General features: G+C 36.9%; 1 protein-coding gene across 2 annotated transcripts; it reads right to left on the bottom strand.

Annotated features, from left to right (window-relative positions):
* Positions 1–517: 517 nt before the first annotated feature.
* On the bottom strand, positions 518–10363 carry SVIP (small VCP interacting protein). 2 transcript variants are annotated; one of them, XM_055282116.2, is made up of 4 exons: positions 10146–10363; positions 8268–8318; positions 7652–7765; positions 518–557 (listed from the first exon to the last, which is right to left on the bottom strand). In XM_055282116.2, the coding sequence occupies exons 1-4, from the start codon at positions 10197–10199 to the stop codon at positions 537–539; spliced, it is 240 nt and encodes a 79-aa protein (XP_055138091.1). In that variant the 5' UTR covers positions 10200–10363; the 3' UTR covers positions 518–536. The 2 variants fall into 2 exon arrangements, with proteins under 2 accessions (XP_055138091.1, XP_055138092.1); XM_055282117.2 differs by lacking the exon at positions 518–557 and adding an exon at positions 2250–3628.
* Between the last annotated feature and the right edge of the window lie 3074 nt (positions 10364–13437).

Genomic DNA, 13437 nt, shown 5'->3' with positions numbered 1-13437 from the left:
AAAAAAAAAAAAAAAAAAAAAGCCAATGCAATTCAGGATATAACAAAAAAGTATGATATCCATGGGAGTAATGTATGAATACTTAATTCGTAGGCAATAGTAATCACATTCAAAATCAATATTTGCAAGATGAAGCATAACTAGAAGAGGGAGAATAGGACAATAAAAAGCCATATCAAATGGGAAACTTAGTGTTTGAGTTACTGGAACCAAAACTTCATCAAAGTCTGTTATACATACAAATGCCTTGTGTCTGTAGCTTTTGAGAAAATTGAAGAAAAAAGCCACAATACTATATTTGAATTAGCTTACAGCATGTATAGTAGTTAAGAGAATTTGAAATGCTTGCTTGGAGATGTTAAAGAAATATACCTCATGTCTCAACACATATAGGCAGTCATGGCTATTCACCTCTTACTGGTCTATTCATGCAGAAATTATTCAAAACTGGCAAGAGTTGCTTTTGTCTTCTAAGAACATAGCATAATGCTTATCAGTGAAAATAAAAAGTCAAAACATTTGGAAAAAGGGAAAATTCAAAGTTCATGTCCATTTTCCTGGGGTACATAGGATAGACAGAATTTTTATGATAGTATTATTTCTTTAGAAAAAAACAGAATACTAGTTACATCATTTTTCCTTTATAGAAAATCCACCTATAAATCCAGGGATTGTATGAACACACCAAACAACCTTTGGGTTCTGTTGCTCTTCTGAATCCCAATGTGATTAAAATGTTCCTGAGGCTTCCCTAACCACCAACTCAGGTTCTAAGTATTTAGGATGTAGTAAAGATAAAATTTTGTTAAAGAGACAGCTAAAGCTAATTTTTACATAGAAAAAAATGTATATTTATAGCCCTAAAAGGCAATACAGAATTTATAACCAAACCATGTGTGGGAACTGTTAAATTACATTCCAAATACCAGCAGTGGAACAAATAGAACACCGAGATGTTTAAAAAACATGCAGCATGTTACAAAGAGGCCATGTAACAATTCTTAACTTTTGTTGGCAGCCATAAGTTTGATTAGTATTATGCAGCAATGGTTTAAGCAATTTTAAATCATGATATGATAATTACATATATGCATTTTACTGTTCCAATTATAGTTTAGTAATAATAGGTCAGGGGTTTTGAGCAACATTTTAAGCATTATAATTTTCTCCTAAATTATTTACTATGGGAAATTGGCTTCCACTTAAGGTTTTCATAGGAACTGATGGTTAATGAGGCCGATGTCTGGACGTATGTGTGTATGTGCGTATGTGTGTGTATATACACATATATAAATTAGAATTGCAGATATTATGTGTGTATATATATATATACACATATATATATATATAATTTTTTAGTCATGTTTTTAGTCATTTACTGTTTTTTTTTAGTCATTTACCGGTTTCTCATAAGACATCCAGTCACTTCTTTTCCCTTGCCCTTTCCTAACACTGTTCCTAACATTTGGGTACCACCTCTTAGCTCCTGCAACCCATGTGGTTTTGGAGAAAGCTGATCACACTCATGGTGACAGGCCATGGTTGGAAGTAACATGTTCCACTTTTCCCGAAAAGTAATAGATCTGAATATCATTCATGGTTAACAACAGATACCATGACATTTGGGTATGATCTGCTGGTAGAAATAGGGCATGATTCCCTGGAAGTCAGTCACTTAACACCAACCCAAGTTCTAATTCTTTAAGATGTAGTAAAGACAAAATTGTTCTTGCTATATTAAAATGGAAGAAAGGATTTGCAGAGTTCAAGGATGATATGCTGTAGCTCTATACGCACTCAGCTATCAATCATTCCTTTTCCCTTCTGCCTTGAAAAAATCATTTTAATAAAATCAAAAATTTTCATTCTAAAATATAGTTCAATGATTTCACTACCCTTTATGAACAAAAACAGCATGAATCCTCTAAAGAAAATTGAGCCAAATTGTTATGCTTTGCCTAGATATTCACACAATATTTCATACCATAATAGAAAAAATAATTTTTCCATGAGAAGAGACCTGTATTATATAATAGTTCAAACTTTTTCAAATTAACATGTACAATACACTGCAGTATAACGTAATTTTTGTGGGAGGGATAGATGAAGATAGTGGCTCAGTTTCCTTTGTGTAAAGCAAGTGAACTTGGTTGATTTAACTTAAAATTTCTATTGGCATTTAATATCTGCAAATTTTACTTTAGGGCTCAACATGTGGCCTTGCCATTTAAAAGAACTATCAGCCTTAATAGCTAACACCAATTCTTTTATTTCAGTGTATTATATAGGAGAAACAAAAAATGCTATAAAATTCGTGTTTCTAATAAACAAAAATGTTAAGGTTTATGACTATGCATTGTATAGAATTACCTCCTAATATTTTTACATCTGAAGTAGACCTTTTGTAAGTGCAGCACCTACTACATGTTTTTTTCATACATTCATACTTGCCTTGGCAGTTTCACATCTGTATAAATCTTATGATCATTCTCTAATAAGTACACAAGATTAACACTACTTATGAAATATGGACAAATATATTACTACTCATTATAACTCATCCAGATTATTAGTTTAACTCATTCAATTACTGCAAAGATCTTTACAGAGCTGAATTTAATATACAATAGAACATCACTGGCCAGGCACAGTGGCTCACGCTTGTGATCCCAGCACTTTGGGAGGCCGAGGCAGGCGGATCACGAGGTCAGGAGATTGAGACCATGGTGAAACCCCGTCTCTACTAAAAATACAAAAAATTAGCCGGGCGTGGTGGCGGGCGCCTGTAGTCCCAGCTACTTGGAGAGGCTGAGGCAGGAGAATGGCGTGAACCCGGGAGGCGGAGCTTGCAGTGAGCAGGGATCGCGCTACTGCACTCCAGCCTGGGCGACAGAGCAAGACTCTGTCTCCAGAAAAAAAAAAAAGAACATCACTGCCCTCTGATGGTATCAATATATAATTTTAAATTCAGCAAACAGAAAATCCTTTATCATAAAGTAAAACATGGTATGTTAATTTTACAAGCTACATAAATAAAAATAAATTGGAAAAAATTTTACATCTGCCTAAGAATATTCATTACTAAGTTTAAAAATTTACAGTGCTCCTTCACATCAGCCCTTCAAATGATTTTTTCAAGATTCTCCCTGATGATCAGTTTAAAGGCACTAAGTCCGTAAGTTTAATCAAACATCTTCATATATAGTGAAATAAAAACAGATGTAAGGTGACGCAGCAGAAATATAAGTAGTTAGATCATTTTATAAAGGATGAAAAGACAACTGCGAATTTTAATCTTAGAGGTATATGCAGAATGTTTACATGCAGTGTATGTATATTCACTATTTAGTTCCATTTTTTAACTACTAAGAAAAATAGCAAATCACCCACTAACTGCAGAAGAGCAAATGTAGGAAAATTGGTATTTAATGAAAAGTCTAGCCATTCTCTAAGCTTGAAAATCAAAGTTTTTTTAGCATTGCACTTAAGGGCAATAATATTACAAAGTCTGAATCTTCATTTATTCAAAGAGAAGAAATTAAATTGATGAAGTCCACTTGATTGCAGATAATAAACAGTTATTGGCAGTAGATTCTTCTACTCATGTTATGCTTTATGAAACTGTCCACTAGAAAAGATAAAAAAGAGAAAGAATAGTAAATTTTACTTAAAGTTATATAACAGTATTTTAGTGAACAAACAGGTAAAAAGAGGCATATGGGACACAGAAATGCAAAATGATTTTTCTGAATAGAAGCTATTCATAAAATTTTACATTATAGTCCAAAGCCTGAAATAAGATGATAGTTTAAAAGCATAAAGAAGACAAAATATCTGGTCAGATTGGTGGGTAGTTGCAGGATAGCTCTCTCCCACTGTCTTGCCTGTGGTTTTCAAGAGTAACTGTAGAATGTGCTGGAAATGTAACATCCTGGGATAGCAAATGAATGGCCAGGACAGCTCAAGTTCTGTTCCAGTCCCTCCCTAAAGACAGGATGTCCTTCAATGCTTTAGCCCAAGGAGTCATGTAGTACCTCCCCTTCTAACCCCCAAGTCATAAAACCCAGGGCACTCATCTGAGGTTCAAGTGGGGCACACACAGATGTCATCAACCCCAGGCAGTTTTCCTTGGGAGACAAGCTTATAATGAATCCTAGGCTTCTGTTATCCCTTGTTGCCAATCTGTAAGTAATAAACTCACTCCACGTTAAATGTTTTTGGTTTTGTTTTGGGGTTTTTTTGAGACAGGGTCTCACTCTATCGCCCAGGCTGGGGTGAGGTGGGAATGGCTCACTGCAGCCTCAACCTCCCAGGCTCAAGTCATTCTCCCACCTCAGCCTTCCAAGTAGCTAGAACTACAGGCACATGCCACCACACCTAATTCCTTTTTTACTTTTGTAGAGACAGGGTCTTGCTATGTTGCCCAGGCTGGTCTCTTAACTCCTGGCCTCAAGTGATCATCCCATCTTCTCAGCCTCCCAAAGCCTCCCTCTTACAGCTGAGATTACACGTCTGAGTGACTGTGCTCAGCCTCTTCATGTAAATGTTACATGCATGAGTATTCTGTCCACTGGACTCTGAAGTTGGTAACCACTGCACAGTGAACCTGCTATTCAGTAGCAAGATCCTAAATATCCAATAATCAGTAAAGGAACACAAAATAAACCACCAAAAAACAAAAATTTAAAAACTCTTGTTTGAGCCAAGGAGTCAAGAAATGGCAGAAACCATTAAAAAATGGTTTGGCAAGGTCTTTTTCTTCTTGAGTTGAGAAAATATTCCATTTGCCCCTTTGTTTAATGAAGTCTATTAAATCTGTGACAGGTCCTGAAGAGTCATTGAGATAGAACCAGAAATATTTAGCAATCTCTTGATAGTGTTTTCCAAGTACATCCAAAGAATATTATTGGGTGTTTTATATATATATATATATATATATATATATATAAAATCTGTTTAAATTTTCAAAATTAAAGATTAATCCAAGTAAACCTGCTTTTCTTCATTGTACAATTTCTTAGAGGCCATAATTCTGTGCCTTTTTTAGTCTCTAAGAAGGGGATATAGTCTACGATATACAATTTAGCATTTTTAAACATTTAGTCCCATGGGACTCTATCTTTCAAAACATCTCTCTTAGGACAAGTGTTATAAATGCTAGGATAGTGATTCTCAATCTGGGTTCACATTAGATTACCTTGGGAAGCTTAAAACAGTCCTGAGGGCTAAACCTTACTCTCAGAGACTGACTGGTGTGAGGTGGAGCCCAATGAACAATCCTTTTTGAAAGCTGCCTATGAAACTCCAACATGCAGCTAAGGTTGAAAGCCATTATACTAGAGGTCTGCCCTTACTCCTGTGCTGCTATATCCTGTACTGATAGTACTTTGCATCCTGATGCCATCATCACATTGACTTCTTAGGTAAGAAGTTAGAAGACAGCATTACCCATGCTAATTACCCTGGAAAGATGCAGCACTGGTCAGGAGATGAATAGGTGAAAGGCGTGAAGACAGAGAATGTAAACTAGACTCATACTCTAGGTAGAGTCAGGTCAGAAAGATTCTACCTAAGGAAGAGTCTTCCTAACCTTCCTACCTTAGGAAGACTCTACCGATACTTCAGGCCAGCCCATGAAACGAGCCAGACAGCAGCCATTAAAGGACGACAGGCCAAGAGTTTTGAGGGTTAAGTACTTCTGCCTTGTATTTTTCCCTTCTGTTATCCCTGAGCCTTCCAGAATTTTTTCACTTCATGCTCTTGACATGTTGTGCATGTGTCAAGCAGAATGGAGCATGCCACTTGAAGCCAGCGTGTTAGTGGTAGGTGATGAGGAATATTCCAAGGAAAAATCACTCACAGTGGACAACAGCAGTGGCTAATGACAGTGAGCCACTGGAGAAAATCCTCCTGCCACTCTCTAGTTTCATGGTCCTGAGGGTCATTTTTACTAAGTGAGTTTGAGAGATTTCTTACGAGAACAGTACACAAAGAAAAACAGAAACTAAATTTAACAGCGGGTATGGTTTACATTTCGAGCACTTTTGAAGGGATCGTAAGTAATATAAGGCCTAATTTTTTTTTTTTAATCTATAGACTTCAGAGTGTGGACGCTTCAAGTCTTAAGAAAGCCTCTTTCTTTGTTACAGTTTAAAAGCTGATGTTAATTTCATTAGGTTAGAACTTGTGAAGTGTCTTCTTAATTATGATTAAGTGTTGATTAAGGTATCCTTTTCCTATAACATTACATATGACTTTAACTTAATACCTTCACCACTTCTACTGTGAAATAGTAGATCTCAACATTATTTCCAGTCCTACAATTTAATTTTTGTAATTTTGTGTTCGTTTTTGACAACCCTATATGAAGTAAACCTAGTGAAACAGCACGTTATCTCAACAGAATATTGAAAGAAAATATATTTCTGATAAAGACTTGACCTTGTTATCACCTGTTTTACTTTACACTAGACCTATTCTGTTCTATTATGGAATTATAAAAAACATAAGCAAAATGGTCAGACTTATTTACCTTATATTGAAACTAATTACTTTATATATTGCTAAAAGTTCACCATAAAAAAACTTTATAAATAAATTTTCATTCATTAAATGATATTAGATGAAGTAACTTACAATAGTAAAATACACAGACACACATTCTTATTTCTGTGATATTCCTGAGCCAGAATCAACTGCTCAGGATGTTCATAAGCTGCTTTCCCACAAGTCAGGAGAGTATCTACATGTAGGCAAGTGTATGTGTATATGTACATGTACGTGTGTGTGTGTGTGTGTGTGTGTGTGTGTGTGTGTAGTTTTGAGAGAAAAAAATGAGTCTGTTGAAAAGTACTCATAAATCATTGACAAGTTAAATATAAATGACTGAAATCAAAGACATTGTCCTTTTCGCAAATATACTAACTTCTATTTACTTTAAAAATGGACCAAGAATAAATTCTTAATATCTGAGCCATTATTTTCCTGAGCTTTAAGGGATTTTAAAAATAAATCCTTTAAAGTCCTGCTAGACTGTAAAGACTCCAGCATTCAGAGACGCTGCTTAACTTGTCCACCATTATATTCCCAGTGTCTAGCTCTGGGATCCATACCTAGGGAGGTATGTGTATGATATCCACACCTGTATACATTCTGTAATTCAAATTAACATTTATGTAACTATAATAAAGAGTGGCAATGAAAAGATCAAAGATTCCAAATCAATGAGTAAAAGAGCTCAGGCCATAAAACAGAATTTATAGTGTAATCCAATTTAATAAGATATGTAAATGAAGGTTAGAAATTATGTCTATCAAAATGATACTTAGTTTGCATGACTTTTATACTTCTTTATACTTTTCCATATTGCTTGAGTTTTTGAATTATTTAAGATTAGTAGTAAGCATAAGAGTATTAAAATATAGTCTTAAAATAATAAACAAATCTATTATTTCATTTTGGGGAAAAAGCTAATTGATTCCAATAAATGTTAAAATAAATTGGTATTACTTCCAATATTTACTACTCATGCTTTTAAACTATTTCAAAATTTTCTGATAATAAATTTCAGGAGAAAATTATGAATGGATTGCTACTTAAGTTTTTTTTAAATGCCAGTTAAGTTAATCACTAAGAAAATTTTTATACTTACCCTAAGTCCACCTTCTGGTGGGGGCCCAGATGTAGCAATTTGTTTTTCTATTTTTTCCTTTTTCTTTCTCTTTTCTTGCACAGATTGAACATCTAAAATTCCCCGAGATGCAGCCTTGAAGAAATTTGATAAGAAATACAGAAAGACAACAAAAATCTGTCCAGTGTGCAAACCATTTTTTTGTCTATCTTTGCTTTCTAGGTTTTTCTTTGGGGGTAGGAAGTTGGTTTATTTTTGGTAACCTAGAAGGGTATTTCTACAACAGCCTTACATAAAACATCATTTCTTCACTGGGTATTTTGTAACTATACAAATTTTCCCCTAAACTTGCTTCACATCTCTAAGTATTTTACAATGCACAGCCATTTTAAAAGGAAGGATATTACTAAAAGAGTATCTGAATTCAGAGAAGATATGATAGTTTTCATATATTAACATAAATATATTAATGCAATTCATATAAACAAGGAAATCATTTTGAAAATAATTACCTTTAAATGTAAATTTTTGGGATATCAAAGGCCATTTGCGTTAGAGAATCTAGCTATGGACATCTATGAAGAATAAAGTACAAACTCAATTATCTAAGTAGGCAAAACTTGATCTTTAATCTTACCTCTTTTTGTCTTCTCTCTGCAGCCTCTGCAAGCTTTGCTCTTTTCTCTTCCTAAAGAAATGTGTAAAAACATGTATTAAAATAATAACAAACATTATTATTAATAAATTATTCACATTTATTTCATAGGCACTGTAACAGTTTACAAAAATATTCAGTACTGGCCCTAAATGTCCCACAAAGAATGCCACTACTCAACTTTCTGAATTTCATTCTCCTAATCAATACACCTTCAAATCAGCACATGCTAAAACAGATAAAAGGTTTGCCTATATAATCATTTCTTTACTCTCTTTTTTAATAAAAAGGGCTACAAGCTAGTCAGGGCAATAATAAAACAAATAATGTTTACAAATACAAGAAGGAAAGTACATGGTTTGATACTGCCAGTTAAAATGGAGTCTGAAGTAACCTGGTGTTTTTAGGAAAGGTTAATAAATGAAGTAGGCTAATCTCAGTGTGTAGGAGGGAAGGACTGGAGTAATTTCATGAGAGGTATTGTTCCATATCAGAAAACAGTGAATGCTATTTTTCTAGACCATGTACTACTTATTATAAAACCCTTTTTCTAGGTGCTGGGATACAACAGTGTAAAAACATAGATAAATGTCTCCTCCCAAATGAAACAAATTCCAACTGCGGGCGCACAGACAAATATAATGAAGTAAGTAAACGTCTGTCAGATAGTATGGCAGATAAGTAATGGGAGAACGGGTGGGTGGTATTGTGGGGAATATATTTTGTTTAACGGGGTCAGGAAAAGCTTCACTGATAAAGTGACATCCAAGCAGTGAGCCCTGTGGTTATCAAGGGAAGAGGGGATAGCATGAGGATGGGGGGAGGGCTTAAAAAATCTGACATGTTATATTTTATCAACAGCCAGTACAACAAAATCAACTTAATTTAAAACTACAGTAGCAACAAAGAGAAGCTGAACTTTCCCACATTAAATTTATAAGTACTAAATTTTTAGTATCTATAACAGCTGAAGAGTTAATGTACTTCCCTAAATACTTCATTTTCTTCAACTAATTTTTAGCTAGAGAAGAGAAACAGGTTTATGTTAACTCCCTGTAAGGAGTACTAATGTAAAGATACTGTTAACAGAAAGCTACAAAAAGTGTACATGTATTGTACCACACACCCACTAGCCACATTTGAATTTCAGATAAGCAATGAGTAATGTTTTTGTAGAACTAGATCCCTAATATTGCATGGCACAAAACGATATTATAAATGTATTCCTTGTATATCTGAAATTCGAATGTAACTAGGTGTCCAGTATTTTTGCTAAATACGACAACATTATAAATTGGACATTCTGTACTACATATTCTTTCAAAGGGAGAACGTAAAAGAATGAGATAAATACTAAAAAGAAATTATCAAAAAAACATATCCGATAAAGCTCAGGCGTATAAGCGACTTTCTGGGCACCTTCTTTTAAAAGATGGTAGACACAGTTGAAAATGCACATCTCCTAGACGACTAAAGAGCTCCCGGGAAAAGCAATGTAGTTTCGCGCCGAATTCCATCTACCGCATCCCCCAGAATGTCCCACGCGCAACGCCCTCGGCGTGCGCCGGCGCCCTATGAATATCCGGTGCAGCCAAAGTCAGTGGAAGGTAGAAAGACGCCACGGCCGCCTTTCGACAACTTTTTGTTACAAAAGTGGAGATCTACACGGAGGCGACGGCCTAGGTCGCTCTGACAGGACCCAACGACCCTCCTGACGCGTCCACCCGTCCTCGCTAGCAGGGTCTCCCTGCGGGCTCTCGACCTGCGCCACCCGGTCCAATGGCTCGGCCCGCCCCGCAGCCCGAGGACAGGTGCTCAAGGCGCAGCCCGGCGGCGGACGCAGGGACCTGCTCTACTCACCAGGTCCGGCGTGGGAGGCGCGGACTCCCCGGGACAAGGAAAACACAGCCCCATAGGGACGACAGCTGGGGAACCCTGACCGGGTCCGCCCCAGGCCAGGCGGCGCTAACTGCGCGGTCCTCCGCGCGTCCCTGGTCCTCCGCGCGTCCCTGGTCCTCCGCGCGTCCCTGGCCCTCCGCGCTTGCCCCGCCCCCACCGCCCTCCTCTGGCTCGGCTCCGCCCCAGCGGCAACGCCCCGCCCCCACCCCGCGGCTCCGCCCCGCCTCCCCTCTCTGCGGCAACGCCCCCCTCTTCTCGCGACACCAACCAGTCCCACAGCTCAGCTGCGCCCCCCTAAGGCATTGCCCCTTCCTCACCCGCAGCTCCGCCTACCCCCGCCCCATGAGCGCAGGGCTTGTGGCCAAAGCCTAGGTTCCAGGAAACACCTGCTGTGGGTAGCAATGCAGGGAAGGGATGGAAAAGCTTCGCTACGGTTCCAAAGCTCTTCCTGCTAACCTTGCCTTACCATTTATAAATGAGTGAGTGGCACAACTCTGGCTAGTTCATGCTACCTTTTTTTATGAGATGGGACTCTGGCGTCCTAGAAATTAAGGCCAAAATTCCAAGTCAACATCAGCACCCTTTTCTCCCTTGTTAGTGACAATGCTATTCCCGAACAGAGGGCAGAATATAAAATCCATTATTATGACGATGAATCTAGCGTCATAAATGTGGCATTAGTTGAGATTTCCACTAGTTTCTGGTATTTAGGAGTCATTTATCCTTCCGAGAGAAATAATAAAGTTTCATCTATTGAGAAATATTTTAATGACATTCTCCTCAAATTTTAATAAGTATGAGATTCAGCTGGGCAACTAGTTAAAATTTACATGCTGATTTAGTAAGTATAAGGTGGGACCTGAGAGTCATTTCCGGTAAGCCCACAGGTGATACTGAAGTTACTGATCTCGTCTCCACACAAATGCTTTTATTTTATTTTATTTTTGCATTCTATTAGTTATTTCTGCTTATTTGAAAATTTTCAAACATTACAAAAAGGTAGGATGTATAGTGACAGCGCCTCAGAAACTATTGTCAGCTTTTTGATATACTTACTGGTTAATTTTTTATAGATGTATAATTGACATATAATATTATGCACTTATTTTGACTGTGGAGTTCACTGAGTTTTAACAAACATGTGATCACCACATTCAAGATATGTAAGTTTTCCATCACCCAAAAATCTTCTTTTGTACCCAATCCCATTCAATACTCTATCCTATACCTAGATCCAGGAAACTATTAATTTGTTTAATATCACTTTAGTCTTTAAGTTTTGCATAAATATTAATATCACTATAGTCTTTAAGTTTTACATAAATGAAATATACAATGTGTTTTGCAAAAGCCATAATATTTTTTAAATTCTTCCATGTTATTGAATGAAACAGTAGTTTATTCCTTAAATAATAGGGGATGATGCTTTTTTAATACTATTATTCGATTGCATGGGCCCTTTCTAAGGGTAAATAAAAATCTGTAAAGAAAAAGTGAAGGTTCTCTTGCAAAAAGAGAAAGATAACTACCAACCTCCTCTTTCGCATTGTGTTTAGAAAACGTGAAATTGTAAGCTCTATCTCTGTCTCACTGAAATGTATGGAAAAAAAAAAAAAAAGGCCAGGCGTGGTGGCTTACTCCTGTACTTTCGGAGGACAAGGTGGGTGGATCACCTGAGGTCAGGAGTTCAAGACCAGCCTGACCAACATGGGGAAACCCTTTCTCTACTAAAAATACAAAACATCGCCAGGCGTGGTGGTGGGCGCCTGTAATCCCAGCTACTCCGGAGGCTGAACAGGGAGAATCGCTTGAACCCAGGAGGCGGAGGTTGCAGTGAGCCAAGCTCCCGCCACTGTACTCCGGCTTGCGCAACAGAGTGAGATTCCGTCGAAAGAAGAGAAAGAGAGGAGCGGAGGGGAAGGGAGGCTAAGTAAGCCTCTTGCCAGTTTTGCATCAGAAAGAAAGAACCTAAATTAGCCTCTTGCCAGTTTTGCATCCTCAGAATATCTTTGGAGGCCTATTGGCTTTCTCTTAGAAATGAAAACATCCAAGAGTGGCACCTGTCTCCCCGTCTTCATGGTAGTTTACTGTCTAGGCACTTGGCTTCAAGATGGAGCTTTCTGCTTGTCAAGAGATACAAGTGTTATTCTTTCCTTTAGATTTCCTTTAGATAAAAAACAATTAACATGTGTGTAGTGGATTGTATCTGCCAGGCTATATAAAAATGGTGAAGAATTTTTTCATTGCAAACTCATTAGTAGATTGCTTCTGATAGAAATCACAATCGATTTAATGCTTATTCAGTGATAAAACTGTTTCTTTCCTGCGTTTGTGGAGAAGTTTCCTGCATTGGCAGATTTTGTTTTTAGTTATTATCGAAACACTTTCCATAACATAATTATTTCCCCAACACTTTCCATGGTTTATTGATTTTTAATAAACATTATTGAGATATAAAACACAATTAACACATCTACTTTAGGTGTACAGTAGTGCTTTCCATCCTGGTTTTGATAAAGTTTCAGTTTATTTATTCAACATTAATATCACTATAATCTTTAAGTTTTACATAAATGAAATATACAATCTATGTTTTGCATATATTGTCAACTGCATGGTCAACTGAGCTCCAAAAATATTAAATGGAAAATTCCAGAAATAATTTATAAATTATAAATTGATTGCCTTCTAAGTATCTGATCAAATCTTAGGCTGTCCTAATCCATCACACCCAGGATGTGAATGATGTGAATCATCCCTTTGTCCAGGGTATCCACAGTGTCTAAGCCACCCGCCCATTAGTCACTTAGTAGCTATCTCAGTTGTCACATTAACTGTTGGTATTATGGTGCTGGTGTTCAAGTAACCCTTATTTTACATATTAATGACCCAAAGTGCAAGATTAGTGATAATGGCATATTGTTATAATTGTTTAATTATTAGTTGTTGTTAATTTGTTACTGAACCTAATTTATAAATTAAACTTTATCATAGGTATTACGTATAGAAAAAAACAGTGCAGATACAGTCACTGACCAAGATGGCCTAATGTTTCCTGCTGCCTGACTAACCTTTAGACAGGGTTCTTCCAGATTGTTGGCCTCTGACCTCCCTATTTTTAGACCATTCACTTTAAAAAAACTTGCAAAGTGTACATTTTCTCTGCTCCTTTAAGATGTAAATCTTCTGGCCTCTTATCAGTTCTACAATGCAGAACCATCTTTCTGAAAAACCTGGGTGCCATCTCTTTGAA

Source organism: Symphalangus syndactylus, chromosome 6 (assembly GCF_028878055.3).
Source record: "Symphalangus syndactylus isolate Jambi chromosome 6, NHGRI_mSymSyn1-v2.1_pri, whole genome shotgun sequence".
NCBI classification, from domain to species: domain Eukaryota; kingdom Metazoa; phylum Chordata; class Mammalia; order Primates; family Hylobatidae; genus Symphalangus; species Symphalangus syndactylus.
The sequence above is the reverse complement of the archived record's forward strand: the minus strand, read 5'-3'. Positions and strand labels throughout refer to the sequence as shown.